At 44.2% G+C, this 17634-nt stretch overlaps 1 protein-coding gene across 3 annotated transcripts in view; it reads left to right on the top strand.

Annotated features, from left to right (window-relative positions):
* The window catches only part of Tmod2 (tropomodulin 2), a 41919-nt gene extending 26641 nt beyond the window's left edge, over positions 1-15278 (top strand). For 2 of the 3 annotated variants that reach the window (XM_036192862.1, XM_036192863.1), the window contains exons 6-10: positions 564-694; positions 3170-3277; positions 7656-7799; positions 9932-10076; positions 13184-15278. In XM_036192862.1, coding sequence (XP_036048755.1) covers positions 564-694; positions 3170-3277; positions 7656-7799; positions 9932-10076; positions 13184-13218 — 563 coding nt within the window. In that variant the 3' untranslated portion in view covers positions 13219-15278. The remainder of the gene's footprint in view (positions 1-563; positions 695-3169; positions 3278-7655; positions 7800-9931; positions 10077-13183) is intronic. The other variant, XM_036192864.1, reaches the window with a different exon arrangement.
* The last annotated feature ends 2356 nt before the right edge of the window (positions 15279-17634 follow it).

Genomic DNA, 17634 nt, shown 5'->3' with positions numbered 1-17634 from the left:
CTTTCCATACCTTTCTCAAAGCTAAAGCTGCAAAATGGAAATTGGAGGAAGGCAGTGATCAAAGAACAGAGGGGTATTAATATTTGGGAACTAAGGATAAAGGCTAGCTCAGTAGTAGAACATATGCTTTGAGCAGGTCCTGGGTTCAAGTCTCAGTATCACACAAAAATTTTAGAACGGGTTTGGGAAATGAAAAGATTCATTATGGTGCCCATTTTTGCACCTTAGACCCACCCTATGGTCTGGTGAAGATAGTGTGGAGAAAGTCCATGTGGTGCAGTAGTAGCTGCCAGTGGATGTCTTGGGGGTTGGAGTTTGCTCCAGGGCCTTCTGTAGTTTAACTTCATGCAGTGTTAGCCACTGAGTTGCCTCATGGGGGCTGAAAAGCATCTTCCTTGAAAACTAACCCAGAGACGCACCACTGCCCTGTCTGCTCAGTGAGAATCAACTTACTATCGTTGATATTGGAGTGTTAGACTACACAGGAAAGAACCGTGAGTTCTGGGGAAATCATCTCCAATTTTATAGAAGCCCTCTTGCACTAATTAAAACTTATGTTGTAGACGTTGTCAAGGGTGAAAAAGCCAAACCAGTATTTGAGGAGCCCCCAAACCCCACAAATGTAGAAGCAAGTCTGCAGCAGATGAAGGCCAATGACCCCAGCCTGCAAGAGGTCAACCTCAACAACATCAAGGTACGTCACTGCCCTTCCCCCTTGGCTTATCCTGGCATCACAGAGCTGGCTAGAGAGCATCGACTGCCTGCTCTTACACTGGCTTGCAATTCTTCCAAGTCACTGACTTCAAAATAACCTAGTCAAAAGAAACAGGTCTACAGGAAGAAGAATTTCTAGAACTTACTGAAAAGATTCACAGCACCTGGGCCAAAAGAACTACATTGTGCCTGCTGCTGAATCAGACCTTTAGCTTTTTTTTTCCAGTACTAGGAATCAAACCCAAGGCCGTGTGTGTGTGTGTGTGTGTGTGTGTGTGTGTATGCATGCATACATGTGTGTGCATGCACGTACTACAGCACTCTGCCGCTTAGCTGTGTCCCCAGCCTCTTCACACAGTTTCAAATGCAAGAAAAGCAGAACAGTATTTTCCGTGACCTGGTGTCTGAAGTCACAGACTGTCATTGTCATTTCCACCTTACTCTTTTTGGTGATAAGTCGTTGCTGGTGCCACTCTAGATGTCAATGTGAACCTGGGAGAGTGGGGCCTAAATATGAGCCTGACTGAAGTCTCAAGCAATAGCCAACTTTATTCAGAGCATCAGACAATTGGTACTCTGAGGGTTAAGAAGAGTCACCTGACTAGAGTTTAATCACAAGGACAAGCCACATATGGCAGAAACATGCTTTTTTTTTTCTTATAGAGGCATATAAACAAATAACAATAGCCAATTGTAATGAATAGTCTGAAGTCACTCCTGTGCCCTCCACCTGGAAGGGGCGAGAAAGCACATTCCAAGAAGAACCCATGTTATGGAGGAACAGAGATGATAAGACTCTTGTCTTGTTTACTTGGAGCTTTCTCATAAAGTCTCAGGAATCTCCTCCCACACTTCCTGTGTGGACCATGTTGGCCATCGTGTTGCTGCTGAAGGCAGGGAAGGGAGGTGGAACATGAACAAATAGGAATTGCCTGAGGCCTGCTTTATTCATCCTCTCCAGTTCGCTGGCTGGTTGATTAGTTGCTGGCCTCATTTGAGATGAGGTTTCACTGTGTTGCCAAGACTGGCTTTAAACTCTTTGAACTTATAATAAATCCTCCATTCTCCTGCCTCTACCTCCCTAAAGATATCACAGACATATGCCGTCAGCCTGGCTTGTTTTGTTTGTTCTTATTGGACTGATCCCTAGCACTTACTATTGTTTCTAAAGATTTTTAACTCTGTGTGTAGGTGTCTGTGTGTGGGTATGTGCACTTGAGTGAAGTTGCCTGTAGAGGCCAGAAGGGAGCATTGGATCCCCTGGAGCTGGAATTATAGGCAGTTGTGCACCACCCAACATGGATGCTGGGAACTGAACTCAGGTCCTCTGCAAGAACAGCAAGTGCTCTTCACCACTGAACCATTTCTCCAGCCCCAGTAATATTGCTTTTATTGAATGTTCACTCTGGCATATCCTTGGCTACTTAAAATTCATTTTCTTATTTCATCTCCAGGGAGACTTGAAGAGATTACTCACTTGTCCATAATGCAGTCAGGCGCCTGTCCATTGCCGCCCTTTGCTGCCTGCTGCTTACTTCCACAGTGATCAGTACTGTATTGTGTGATCTGTAAGAAAGTGCAGGCACACATCCATCGGTGCATGCAAAACACTCATAAAATATAATGAATAAATCTAAAAAAAAAAAAAAAAGAAAAAAGAAAGGATTGCAAACAAATGTGCTTGCTCACACCTTGTATCTAAAGGATCTACTTCCAACATGGCATGCCCATGTGGCTGCGGGCAAGAGACCTCACTTTGTAAAGACTCCATCTTGTAGAGGTAGAGGCAGGGGAATCACCATGAGTTCAAAGGAGCTTTGGCCACGTAGGGAAATTGAGGCCAGACCGAAGCTAACCTGGGTTCTAGGAGACCCAGTTAAGATCCATCCAGTGTTTACTTAGGAGGGTTATTGTAGGAGAACAACACTAACCAAATGTGGGCAGCATGATGCGGTCAACCCCAAAGTGTTATGGAATTGTAAGAAAGGAAAAGTTTGAAGTAGGAGAACTCATAAACAAAAGAGGAAGACTTCAGCAGGGTCTTCAGAGATGAGTAGATAATAATTAGAGAAGGTAACAGGAATTTTCAGGCCAAGAAGAAAAGCATATCTAAGGGTATGTATATGAGAGACCTTAGTTGTTAACCTGTCCTAGAATACAGATCTGCAATGAAAACAAAGAGGAAAAGGCTTTGGGGTTACATTCCTTTACCGAGCCCTAGGAGGCGCTATTCACTCAGAATAGCTTAGGTATCACACCTAACCAATAAAACTTACAGAGAGGCTGTGTAATCAGCCACCTAAATATAGGTGATAGTTAAAAGTTACCAGGGTGGGGATGGGGGCTTGTCACGTGTGAGACTCTGGGTCCCATCAAACATGAAAAAAAGTATTTTCAAGTGGAGGGTGAGTGTGCTGTGAGTGGTATATAACCAGCCCTATCTTCTGTGCTCTAGAACATTCCAATTCCAACCCTGAAGGAATTTGCAAAGGCCCTGGAGACCAACACCCATGTGAAGAAGTTCAGCCTGGCTGCAACCCGCAGCAATGACCCTGTGGCCCTTGTAAGTAAGACTTGAAACACAATATGAAGTCATTTAATTCCCTGGAGACTCTATTTTTAGTTTTTTCTTATTGTTTAAAATTAGCTAACTTTGCTTTTAGTTGTCTTGAGAAAGGCTCTGCTATGTGACCTGGGTTTGAACTCACTATATATCTTAGACTGGCCTTGAAATCCCAGGAATCCTCCTGCCTCAGCTTGCCTAGTGCTGAGATTTAGGCATGAAATCACCATTCCTGGCTCTTAGAGAATCTTTGTCATTTATTCTATCAATTGGAAAGTCTTAGAACTGGTCAACTTAAGCTAACGAATTTACAGTTCTGAGGCACAGCTCGGTGCCTGTGTACACTGCAAGCATGTTGAATTAACTGGACTCTTGTCTGGGCTGCACATTCCAAAAGAGAAATAAGACAAGCGTTTGGCATTTAGCTAAATAAATATTTAGAGTTTGTTCTGTGTTGAGAAAGGCCATTCTGAAACTTCTGCTTCTATAGTGACTCTCTGTAATGGTCAATGGATATTATGATCCCAAAAGCCTACTTGAACTTGGCACATATAAAAAAAAAGTCAGAGTATATTTTCTCTTAATCTTTATGTGCATTAATTTTCCAAGCACACTTTAAACAATCAAAATACAGTGTTTGACATCCAGTTAATTAGAATACGGAAAGGAAGATAGCAAAGTTCCTTGTCCTTTTATGTATTTTCGGTAATTCGGCCAAACAGGAAAGCTGCTTAGCTCAGCAAATGCTGTCTGTTACCGCCGGATCCATCACTGCTCTTCTTGTCTACATTCCCTAGTCCAAGCCGCTTATCTGTGGACTCAGTGGCTGCAGCACAGGTCGCTCAGGTTTGCGTGCACTGCCTTACCCAGACATTGCTGCAGAGCTCTAAGTGTGTGCTGTCCTTAGTTCCTACTATAACAAAAGAGAGGGTAGATGATCTCAGGTGTCACAAGGAAATGACAGAGCCGAGAGTCACTACCAGGTCGTTCGGGTGCCACCCTGGCACATTTACACACAGAGCCCTTCTGTGGTACATCGGCTAAAATCTGTGGTTGATGGGGATTCTGGGAATCAACCTGAGAGTCTACAACATCCGTCACTCGGCTCTCAAGTCAACCTAGAAAAAGCAAAGTTGCCCTGGCATGAGGATTGGAGATTTAGAGCAATGCATCTTAGGCTGGAGAGATGGCTCAGCAGTTTACAAGTGCTTGTAGCTTTTCCAGAGGACTTGTGTTGATTCAGAGCAACCACTTCAGACAACTCACAAGCACTTGTAACTCCAGGGGATCTGGTGTCCTCCTCTTCTGGCATCCTTGGGTACCTCATGCACATGGTGCACAGACACACTTTCAGGCAAAACACCCATATGTATAAAATAAAAATAAATGTTAAAAAATATAAGCATATATAGATATGTGTAGGAGTGTAGATATAATTTAGAACTATAATGAGATATTCCACATTCTTTTATTCATATTTCATCTTTGAAATCCACAGTGTAAAACATTTATAGCACATCGGTTCAAGCTAGCTATTTTTCAAAGGCTTAGTAGCTGTATGTCTTGTGGCTACCATTTGTCAGCAGGGAAGCTATGTACTCTGGTTTCTGTTAGATTTTAAGGATTTATTTTAATTTTTAATTGAACTGTGCATTCGTGTATATGTGTGCTTGTGTGAGGTCAGGTGTCCTCGAAGTCTAGAAGAGGGAACCTGGACTCTTGTAGCTGAGTTACAGGTGGTTTTGAGCAGCCTGACGTGAGTGCTGGGGACTGAACTTGGGTCCTCACCAAGAACAGCATGTGCCCCGAACTGCTGAGCCGCCTTTCTAGCCCCGGGAAATTGTATTTTTGTATAATCCCACAGAGTACAGAAACAAATCTTTTTCTGAGACATGTATTTCTACTCTAATTATTTATATAACATTTAAGAAATCATATCTATGTTTCCCTGACATTATTATCCCAGTACATGAAGTAGATGCTCAGATATTTGCTGAACTGAGTGAACTTGGGTGTCATAACTCCAAGTTATGTTTGGCTGTGTGTGCTCCATTTTGTCCAGTTGGAGAAAAAGTGTTTTCTCAAGTTTCAGATAAAGCAACATGATCGTGGCTGGCGGCCAGGAGGTCCTGCAAGTTCTTGTAAAGAACTAATTGCTCTGACATTTCATTATTCTGGAACTGGAAGTTAATGCCAGAGCTTGGTGTGTCCCCTAAGGAAAGGCTTGCCGAACTCCCCTCTCATGCTCTGATTAGAATGTGTACATTTAATTTTAAGATCAAGATTAAGCTGGGTGTGGTGGTGCATGCCTCTAATCCCATCACTTGTGGGGAGAGGCAGGCAGATCATTGTTCAAGGCCAGCCAGGTCTACAGAGTGAGTTCCAGGACAGACAGGGCACAGGGAGACCCTGTCTCGAGAAATCAAAATCAAAATAGAAAGAGAGAGAAAGAGGGGGGAGGGGGAGAGAGAGAGAGAGAGAGAGAGAGAGAGAGAGCGCGAGAGCGAGAGAGAGCGAATTGGATAAATGTACCTTGAATTGTATAGTGTGCCATTCCATCAGCTCATAGCCCTGGGCTTTCCATTCAAACAGCTGTCATGACACAGGATTTTTATTCTGTCCTAGTTATTCTCAGCTCAAGAGCTGTGTTGCTCCCAGGCCACACTGGCAGTGGTGGCAGGAGATGTTTGGGGTTGTGCTGAGGACAAGACTACTGGCATGTGTTAGGTCTCAGAAGCCGGAATGCTGCTAACCAGCCTAGTACACAGGACCCATAGCAAAGCACTCTCCAGGCCCAGATCTTAGCCATGTCAAGGTTGAGAAATTCCACTTCATGCGGAATTCCTTCTCTTCCTCCTTCCTGTCCTGACTGACAACAAGATAATTAAAATAGTTTAGAACTGCCTTGGTCTACTCCCTAGAAGCAATCACTATTGGCAATTTGTTTTTCATTCTTCTACTTACTGCCTTTATGACTTATTGAAGTGGCTGCCAATCAACTGTTTATTCACCTGAGGAGCAGAAGGCCAGGCCACAGCCTTAGAGATCCTGACTCAGTCTCTGTTCATCTGGGTGGGACCCAAATATACTTGAAATTTTACATGTATATTTATATTTATTTAGATGTTATCTATGTATGTGTGCGTCTGTGTGCACCTGCATATATGTGTCTAGGTAATTGTATGCACACATGAGCGTTGGGGTACCCATGGAGGCCAGAAGAGGGCATTGGATCCCTTGGAGCTGGACTTACAGGTGTTTGTGAGTCTCTCAGTGCTCGGATCTCGACACCTGTTTTCATAACTGAGTGGCAAGCACTCTGAACCATCTCTCTAGCCCCAGTTATATGTGTATTTTTGAATTTCAGTGTACTCAAATACTTTAAACTAGTATTAAAATGTGTTCGTTTAGTGAGTATGTAGTCTCAGCTCTTGAGAGGTGGAAACAGGAAGATCAGCACTTTATGGCCAATCTCAGTTTCACAGAACAGCAAGTTCAAAGCCAGCCTGGACTACCTGAGAGTCAGTCTCTCTCTCTCTCTCTCTCTCTCTCTCTCTCTCTCTCTCTCACACACACACACACACACACACACACACACACACACACACACACACACACGGTGGCAGGGGGCTCAGGGGGCTGAAGCGGACTCAGTGTTGAAGGGAACTGGCTGCTCATCCAGTGGTTTTGTTCCCAGCACTCGCATGGTGCTTTCAACTGCCTGCAACTCCACTTCCAGGTGATCCAACATTAAAAAGATAAACAGTTAAAACTAAGAGAAAACATATGTTCACTCATACCATGTGGGTGCTGGGAATCCAACCCAGGTTCTTCAAAAGAGCAGCCAGTGCTTGTAACCGCTAAACCAGCTCTCCAGCCTCTACTGAGCTGTTTTTTTGTTTTTGTTTTGTTTTGTTTTTCGAAACAGGGTTTCTCTGTGTAGTTTTGTGCCTTTCCTGGAACTCACAGAGATCCGCCTGCCTCTGCCTCCCAAAGTGCTGGGAATAAAGGCGTGTGCCACCACCGCCCCAGCCTAATGAGCTGTTTTAATTTTTCTTTTCTTTTGTTCGAGACAGGGTTTCTCTGTGTAGCTACGACTGTCCTGGAACTCACTCTGTAGCCCAGGCTGGCCTCGAACTCACAGAGATCCACCTACCTCTGCCTCTCGAGTGCTGGGATTAAAGGCCTATACCACTACCACCCGGCTGCTATTTTCAGTTTTAATTGTAGTTCTAAATTTTAATTTTACTTGGAGATGAAAGTATTTTTGACTTAACAAAGGTTTTCTTTAAGTGCTATAAAACTATGGTTTTTATTCGGGAGAGATGCTCATGAAACCCATCATTAGAAAACCCAATGACTGTTTCTGTACACTAAGGCTTTTGCAGACATGCTGAAAGTCAACAAGACCTTGAAAAGTCTAAACATAGAATCCAATTTTGTCACTGGAACTGGAATCCTGGCCCTAGTGGAAGCCCTGCGGGAGAATGACACCTTGACGGAGATCAAGATTGACAACCAGGTACAGAAGTGGGGCAGGGCAAAGCTAGCGTTTTTTTCTACTTGACAACTTTTTTTTTCTTTGAGCTGAGGATCGAACCCAGGGCCTTGCGCTTGCTAGGCAAGCACTCTACCACTGAGCTAAATCCCCAACCAAGCTAGTGTTTTTTTCTTAGACAGTATGGGCACTCGATGTGGTCTTCTGGCTGTCCTACAAATCTTCATAGCTTCTGGCCCATGGAGGGAACACATATTCAATCTGTATGCGTGTGTGTGTGTGTGTGTGTGTGTGTGTGTGTGTGTGTGTGTGTGTGCGCGCGCACATAGAGTCCAGGGGACAACCTCAGCTACCTTTCTCAGGTGATGACTACCCTTTTTTTAGACAAGCTGGGAGCCCCAGGGATTCCCTTGTCTCTGCCTCCCCAGCACTAGGATTACACACACACACACACACACACACACACACACACACACACACACCAGCTTTTTGAATGTGGGTCCCAGGGACTGAACTCAGATCCCCATGCTGTGTGACAAGCACGTTACTGACTAAGCATTCTTCCCAGCCCCAGAGCATGTTCTTAAGTGAACTTCTCTGCAGGTCAGCGGACCCATAAAGAGTGGCTACCCTTGCCCTAAGCTAGCCAGGCAGCAGGGGTATTATCAGCCGCTTTGTTCATTCTCTTACACTGTAACCCGAATCAAAGCCCAATGCTGCCCCAGCCTTAAAAGAAAGTGGGGTGGCCCTGCCCAGACACCGAGACTCACTCTTGTTTTAGAGTCCATTGATCAATGATCTTTAAATTATTATTATTATTATTATTATTATTATTATTTGGGGGTTTTTTTGAGACAGGGTTTCTCTGTGTCGCTTTGTGCCTTTCCTGGAACTCACTCGGTAGCCCAGGCTGGCCTCGAACTCACAGAGATCTGCCTGGCTCTGCCTCCCGAGTGCTGGGATTAAAGGCGGCCGCCGCCGACGCCGCCGCCACCACCACCACCACCACCACCACCACCACCACCTGGCTTTAACATTATTTTTAATGTTGTGTGTGCCAGAGGTCAGAGACATCTGGTTCTAGGGTTACAGGAGGTCAGGAGCTGCCCAATGTAGGTGCTGGGATTTAAATACAGGTCTTCTGGAAAAACAGCAGGTGCTCTCAAATGCTGAGACATCTCTCCAGCCTAGATCTTTAATTATTTTTGGATATGGATTCTAGGATAGAAAATTCAGTATTTGGATTGATGGCTGTTAGACTTTCCCACTCCTTAAGAAACATCCCTGCTTTAATCCTGTTAGCATGGAATGACTTTGAGGCGCAAATATTAGTTTTGCTTAAACTCACTCAGGAATTACCTTCTCTTTCTTTTTTTGTGTCGTGTATCTGTTTTTGAGACTGTCCCATGGGTTAGCACAGGCTAGCCTTGAACTAAAGATCTTCAAGCCTGAGTCTCCTGGGGACTACAATTATGGTCATACACCCAGTTCATCTTTTCTTCAGAAAGGATTTCTTGTTTGCTGTTGGGATTTTTGTTGTTGCTGTTTTGTGTTTGTTTGTTTGTTTGTTTTTGCTTATGTGTGTGTTCATATGCATGTGAGTGTGTAAAAAAATTGTGTGTGTACATGTGGAGGCCAGAGGTTGATGTCAGGGTCATCTTGTCATATCCCACCTTAAACTTAGTTTTTGTAACAGGGTCTACCACCTGGAGCTCGCTGATTGGCTAGCCTGGTTGACCAGTGACCTCTGGGATTTACCTATCTCTGCATCCCCAGCTTTGGAATTATAGGTTCCTGCCATCATGCCTGACTTTATAACATAGGTCTGGGATCCAAATTCAGGTCCTCATGCTTGCACAGAAACACCTTTCCCACTAAGCCATCTCCCCAGCCTGGCTTCTTGTTTTGGTTGGTTGGTTGGTTGGTTGGTTGGTTTTCATTTTTGAGTACCAGCAGATTGGGCTGTCTACATTCTAGACAAAGAGCCAGATCCAATGACTGCATGGGAGAAAACTTCTCAGGGGGCTTGTTCCCTTTCAGTTTGAACCTTTTTGTGGAAGTAGTCATGAGTTTTCTCCTGTAAGTAACTGGGTTTGTTTGTTTGTTTTTTTCCCTTCCTGTTTATCCCGTGTCTATGTGTGTGCACCCACAACCAGAGGCAGCAGCTGGGGACAGCGGTAGAGATGGAGATAGCCCAGATGCTGGAAGAGAATTCAAGGATCCTCAAGTTCGGGTACCAGTTTACCAAGCAAGGGCCACGGACAAGAGTGGCAGCTGCCATCACAAAAAATAATGACCTGGGTAAGGCAGATGTGATCTGTGCTGTTGACTATCAGAGGGGTGCGGGGACATTCATCTTCCAGTTCAGAGGTAGCATCTCAGACGCTGTGCCGAGGGGCTGGGTAGGCACCTTACTGGGTGGTCATGGCAATCCTCTCTGGTCTTCGAGATGCTTAAACTTCAACACAACATTCTTTTTCTTTTTCTTTCTTTCTTTTTTTTTTTTTTTTTTTTTTTTTTGGTTTTTTGAGACAGGGTTTCTCTGTGTAGCTTTGTGCCTTTCCTGGAACTTGCTTTGGAGACCAGGCTGGCCTCGAACTCACAGAGATCCACCTGCCTCTGCCTCCCGAGTGCTGGGATTAAAGGCGTGCGCCACCACCGCCCAGTACAACATTCTTTTAGAACTGTTTCCTGTAGCTTAGCTCTGGCTCGACCTCTTTGTCTTTACCTCTTCTGCCCTCCTTACCCCTCCCTTCCCTTCCTCTCCTCCCTCCATGATGATGGCACTCTCCCTGTTTAGATACAGGGCATGGCAATCCCAGGTTCCTTATGCATGACTTCTGACGGCACTTCTTTTCAATACTCAGGCTTAAATGTGGGGACATGAATACTTCTGTATTTTACATGTGAAGTACTCTAACAGAGCTCTACTACACAGGTTAAACTCTTGTGGAGCTTTTCAGCGAGGCCTCTCTTTGCCTTCCCATGCTGTTACACTTTGCTGAGGATCCACACTGTTCCTTCTGTTACAAGGAGATGGGGCATATCCTGGTCAGTCACAGTGTAGAAAGATGGGGCAGGTTGGGAAAGCTTGGTCTGGGAACATCTTAACTACCCGGGACAGGATAGCAGAGGGACATCTAAGACTGGACAAGTCTACTTGGCAGTCAGCCAGCAGCAGGCTTGAGTCCCTTGTCTGAGGTTTGGGAACAGTGTACCAGACCTTGGACAAGGGAGAAGGAAAGACATTGGCAGGACATAGGGCCAGACTTTCCCACTAGGTGTAGAGAGTGAGACCCAAGAGCCAGCAGAAGGCTTTGGGAAAGGATGGAGACATCCAGAAGATGCCTAGGAAAGAAAGTATTGTTGTTTATTTATGTTTTATTCTTTTGGGGGGCCCGCCACCCAGCTCCCAAATAAATCACACACAGAGACTTATTCTTACTTAAGAATGCCGGGCCTTAGCTTGGCTTGTTTCTTGCCAGCTTTCCTTAAATTATCCCATCTACCTTTTGCATCTGGGCTTTTCCCTTTTCTTACTTCTGTGAATCTTACTCTTACTCCATGGCTTGCCATGTAGCTGGCCCTTGGAGTCCTCTTCCTTCTCTGGCTGCTAGATCAATCTCTCTCTCTCTCTCCCTCTCCCTCTTCTTCTCCCCCCCAGATTTCTCCTATTAATTCTTTCTGCCAGCCCTGCCTATCCTTTCTCCTGCCTCACTATTGGCAGTTCAGCTCTTGATTAGACCACAAGGTGTTTTAAACAGGCACAGTAACACAGCTTCACAGAGTTAAACATAAGTAACACACCTTAAAATAATATTCCCCAACAGAAAGCATGTTAGGTCTGTATCTGAGCACCCCAGAAAAATAGGCAAAGCAAGGCTCTGGAAGAATTGATAACAGATCCCATGCCCAGGAACAGCTATTGTAGACGGCAGCATCTCTACAGCTTGGGGTACTGAAAGTAGCCGGTTAGAGGGGACCTCAGACAGGGAACCAGTTGGCTAAATCCAGGAAGCTTCCAGAAGCCCCTTGTTATCAACCAAAAGAGTCTGCAGCCCAGGAAGCGAAAGGAGAAGAAAGGGACTGTGGAAACCAGGAATGCAGTCAGGTATGGTGGTGTGTACCTGTAATTCCAACATTCAGGAGGCTAATGCAGGAAAATCCTAGTTGACGACCAACCTGGGCTACATGGTAAGACCATGTCAGAGGAGGGAAGAGAAGGATAGAATCAGGCAATTTTTATAAAAGATGTATCTATTTTATGTGTATGAATGTTTAGTTTGCATGCATGTCTGTGTACCATGTATGTGTCTGGTACCCTTGAAGGTCAGAAAGAGCATCGATTCTCCTGGAGCTGGGCTTGTGGTCAGTTGTGAGCAGCTATGTGTGTGCTAGGAATTGAATCCAGGTCATCCGAAAGAACCACTGAGTTGTCTTTCCAGCCCCCAAATCAGGCCATCTTAACAGTATCTTTGATCCCAAGTACTGGTTTAAAGGAACCTCAAGCTCTGATTTTGCCTATTGTCTAAACTACTCATTTTTTTAAGACCAATATTTAGGGTTGGTTTGTTTGTTTGTTTGTTTGTTTGTTTGTTTGTTTTGAGACAGAATCATGCTGTATATCCCAAGCTGTCCAGGAACTCACTATGTAGCCCAAGCTGGCTCCAATTCTTGATTCTCCTGCCTCAGCCTCTGGAATATGATGACTGCAGGTGCACTCCACTACATCTAGGACTTAGGAGTTTCTAATCAAAATGAGATTTGGAGAATCTGAGCGCTTCTTTACAGAAAGCTGGTCTCCCCACCATCGTCAGAGGTGACGGGTGAGGCTGTTTTCATCTGGGGACTTTGCAAAGGCCAGTAGGTAACAGAACTACACAGAAGCCAAGGAGATTCCCTGTATTTAAATTCCCATGAAAGTACTTCCCAGTTCACTGCTCTGTGGTCTGTCTCTCCTGGACCGAAGCTCCACAGACATACCTAGACGTTCCCAGTTACCAGACACAGCTTTATTTAAACTTAAATTCCTCCTCAGACTAGGTTATTTTGCTGTTTCCATTTTCTGCCATAGTTCATTGAATGTTGAAGTTTAAGGTGATTCATGCCATTGGGTGTGCGGCATAGAGTTTCATGGGGTGAATCCTATCTTCTAGATCAGTGGTTCTCAGCCTGTGGGTCAGAGATCCTGCAGATCAGATATTTACATATTCATGAGAGTAGCAAAATTATAGTTATGAAGTAACAGCGACATAATTTTATGGTTGGGGGTCACCACAACACAGGGAACTGTATTAAAGGGTCACAGCGTTAGGGAGGTTGAGAAATACTGCTCTAAAATGATTTTCAAGAATATCCTTTTTTTTTCTATCTGTCTCTTTAAATTATTTTCTTTCTCTCTTACCTAGTTCGCAAGAAGAGAGTTGAAGGAGACCGGAGGTAAACCTCCACTAACAGAGGTGAAGACGCACCATGCAGCCATCTTAAAAACAGGCACAAACTCATCCTCCACGGCACCATCTTATCTAAGGCTGTTCGTTTCCGTTAACCATAGGCGTCATACTTTTAACCGTTACTCTTTTTTAGCACTACTTCTGTGAGGTTCTGAAATGTGTGTAGCGGTTTGACTTGTTTCTGGACACACCTGGCGGCTTGTACCAATAGGATGATACAGATGTTAGCCAGTGACAGCACTGGAGATGATTATAACCACTTTCATATTGGGTTGTCTTGCTTTTCCTCCATGAACGTGTTTTTAATCATGGAAAGGGACTTAGCATGTGTTTGTAGCTGATTACAGTAGAGGCCTATCTCTGTTTACATGCATCACTTTGAGCTAGGCTGAGTACATGAGAAGTTAGTATTTGCCAATCTTCCACAAATTCTCCGTTAATTCCAGAAAAATGTCTCTATGTGCGCATGCCCAGCTGATTCACAGTCGGTGGGATCCTTCTTAGAAAGCACTTCAATATAGCATTAGCAAATCAACTGTTTATTATTCTATGAGTATATTGATAATTCACACACTTACCTTTACTGACTATTAGACATGAAATAAACATATTTGTGTAGGTGTGTGGTACTGGGGATTGAACCCAGGGCCTTGTACATGCTAGGCAAGCACTCTACCCCTGAGTTACATCTCCAACCTAAATTATATTTAACAGACAATTCTTTATAAAGCCATTTCCAGGTATAATAGAAAAATTTTAAATTTCACTAAAAGAAAATTTCAAAATGTTACACTCCCAAATAAAACAGTAACAATGACATCTTACGGGCTAGAGAGATGGCTCAGCAGTTAAGAGTGCTTGCTGCTTTTCTAGAGGACCAGGGTTCAGTTCCCAGCACCTATGTCAAGCGGCCAACAATGGCCTATAACTCCATCTTCGGGAGAATCAGATGCCTCCAGCCTCTGAGGACATCCACACATACCTGTACATACCGCCCCCATACACATACACATGATTACAAATAGCACCTTAATCAAAGTTTCTGATACATAAGATTGAGTGAATTTGACAAAAATTTAAAAGCAATTAATGCCTCATCTTTGGCATGACAGGTTCACAGGATAAATGGTGGGCATTGTAGTTTATTACATAGATTTTTTTTTTCCTATGTTGCTTCTCTGCCTTTGGGCTCAAATCAAGTGCCACTTTTTATCACGTGGTCAATCCAGACATTTGCACACGTGACGTAAAAATGCATTGTCAGTGACTCAGATATTTGTCACCTCAAAGACAAAGCCGGCGGAAACACAACCAATATGACGGCATTGATTTCTTAGTGTAACAGTCGGACAGTGCAGTGCGAAACTAAGGTGACAGATGACAGAAGCCTTTGGCTGCATACCCCACTCCTCTCTCCTGTCATTGGTGACAGCCTGTGACAGCCCCTGTCAGGTAGCTAAGGCTAGCTCCTCTTCTCACCGAAGTGACTCAAGAGCTGGCCAGAGGAACGGAAGGGAGAATGCGTCCGCTTGGGCTCACAGTTTTAGGGTACCATCCGCCATGGCAGCTGGAGCACAGGTCACATCGCACTCGCAGACAGGACCCTACCCGCTCACCCCTTTGTCCCCAGCCTGTGGGATGGCGCTACCCACATTCAGGGTGAGTCCTGCCTCCTTGGTTAGACGTCGCTGGGAACACCCTATGTGGTTCCAGATCCTATCAGGCTGACAACGAGGATAACTCAGTGTTTCTCTTTCTTCCCTGTCCTCTCCTTTCCTTACACAGCATCCCTCTGGTTCCCTTTCTCTTTAGGACTCTGTGTCTTACAGAGATGAGACTCTTGTACTGTAGGCAGAGCGGAAGCTGCCATCCCTGGCAGATCTTGGGTCTAGGCCTGTATAGTTTTAGTGACTAGTGACTATGAGCTCTTGAGTTGCTTGGTAGCAGGGAGACAAGTTAATGGGTGAATAACTTAGCTTGAAAAGCACTTGGAAGCGGGTGTGGCAGTGCATGCCTTTAATCCCAGCACTCGGGAGGCAGAGACAAGCAGATCTCTGTGAGTTCAAGGGCAGCCTGGGCTTCCAAGTGAGTTCCAGGACAGGCGCCAAAGCTACACAGAGAAACCCTGTCTCGAAAAACAAAACAAAAAAAAACAAACAAACAAACAAAAAAAAAGCACTTGGAATCTGTTTAGAGGGGCCTTTAAAAAACTGGACACTTGGAGGGAGAAACTGGACATTGACTAGTTCTGTAAATACCCATAGCTGAAAGCAAAAGTCCTCTGAAACATCTCATTTTCTTGACTCAGTTTTACATTTTATTTTTTTCAGGACACAATAAGGAGGGTATTCTGACTTTTTTTTTCCCGAGTCATCCCCAATCCTTTATCTTCCTGTCAGTCTGAAAATGTATTAGTACATTCCATTTGATGGATTTCAGTCTGATTTTTCTTCCCTTCTCCCCCATTTGGATGTGCTATATCGGAGTCAGGTTGTACAGGTTTGCTGGGTGTTCGGCTTTCCAGAATTCTGTGAATGATTGCTCAACATAGCACTACTAAAAATTAAGGGAAGCCAGGTGTGTTAGCACACACCAATGATCCTAGCACTTGGAATGGCGGCAAGATCAGTGTTGGCTACATAGGAAGTTTGAAGTCAGCCTGATGCATGAGACCCTAACCAAAACATATTAAGTGACATGTGCTTATAGTTAAATCAATTATGGTAAAGGCTAAACTATGTTCTTAAGATTATTTATGTATGTTGTGCCTACATGGTGTAAATATTACCTGTGGTGTGCTATGGCATGGTTCTTCCCAGCTCTTGGCACTAACTTCTTGGCCGTGGTGAGAAAAGCTTTGGGAATTATCAGTGTGTAAGAAACTGTCTCCCTTCTTCCCTCTAGATTGTTGGCAGATAAGCAGTTCTACCTGAGTGAAAGATGTACAATGTATTTGAATCATAATTTTTGGTTACCATGTTGCCAAAGGGAGGATGCTGTGTCTTTCCTCCATCCTGGTCACAGACCTCTTTAAAAGCAGAGTCCCTAGCAAACCTCTACAAGTAATCCTTTTCCTTTCCTCATTTCTTCTCTTTCCTCCATCTCTTGAGAAACCCTGACCCTGCAGAGTGTTGTCTGCAGCCCCATGTTTTGGAGAATGGGTTGCAGCTGTTAGCACACCCTGGCAAAAAGCAAGGAAAAAAAATATAAGATTTGGATCACAGCTCCTTTTTATAAGGAGTTATTAATACTATTAAAGCAAGATAGGAGAACATTATTTTTAAAACCATACTGCTTTTAGCTTATTAGATGAATTTATGAGATTATTTATTACTAATCAGCTGTTTTATCATTATGGATTTTTGAGTGGCTTATAAAATGACATTTCCATAAGTATTTACATATTGAAGATAACTACTAGAAGATCAAACATACATTTTGAGGGAACTCTATCAAGTCATATAATTAGTCTAAGACTTCACCTCCCTTCTGCCCAAAGTGGACAATTAATTTCATCATGATGAGACATAATATGTGTAGATTATTTTTGTATGTATATATTTTGCTAGCTAGTGTGTGGAGTGTTTGCTAATGCCTGAAGAGCTGTTTGGAGGGAGTTCATGTTTCCCTCAGCTGTTCCCTTCACCTTCACAGTTATACAGGCCCATAGCAAATGAAAACTCACTCACCTAGACTTGAAGGTTCCTGTCCCTGATGTCTTGTCACGGCACATGTAGATAGATGGCTTTCAGGAGATGCATTTCCCAAGTCTAGAAAGAGTGACTAATCTGGTAGTAGTCCACGTGCATCTCTGTCTGCCTTATGTGCGCAGCTAAAGCTCCTTCGTCCTTTTCAGCATGATCAAAACCCTTGCTTTCATCTTTGAGGGAAATGAATTTCCCTCCCTCCCCCACCCCGCTGCGTGTGCGTGTGCGTGTGCGTGTGTGTTGTCAGATATCTAACTAGGTATTTGGCTACATCTGGACTACAGATTGAAGGGAGGCTCTCTCCCCAGCTCCACTTCCCTTCCCCTTTTAGAACTGCTGCAGACCCAGGTTCCATGGGAAATTACTCTGGGGTCTTCAAGTTTCACAATTGTGTGGAGGATGACTCTTAGAAAATTCACTGGATTATTACCCCATGGGATCTTCCTATATGCCTAAAGTCTGTGTCATTTCATACTCATGAACATCAATTAGCCCCATCCTTCCATCTCTGTAGGACACACTGTATATAAATATTTTGTACATAAGGATCACCAAATACTGTAGTGAGGTGTTAGACTACACGTAGACCATGGATTGACGGGACCAGGCTTCCCTTGCCCCTCTCGGGGTTGTTGTGGGCCCAGGTTAGAGAATCACGTGCCTGGAGGGGCAGGTGTGGCTCCCTCATCTTTCAGCACA

The sequence above is a fragment of the Onychomys torridus genome, chromosome 7 (assembly GCF_903995425.1).
Source record: "Onychomys torridus chromosome 7, mOncTor1.1, whole genome shotgun sequence".
Taxonomy (NCBI): Eukaryota; Metazoa; Chordata; class Mammalia; order Rodentia; family Cricetidae; genus Onychomys; species Onychomys torridus.
The sequence above is the reverse complement of the archived record's forward strand: the minus strand, read 5'-3'. Positions and strand labels throughout refer to the sequence as shown.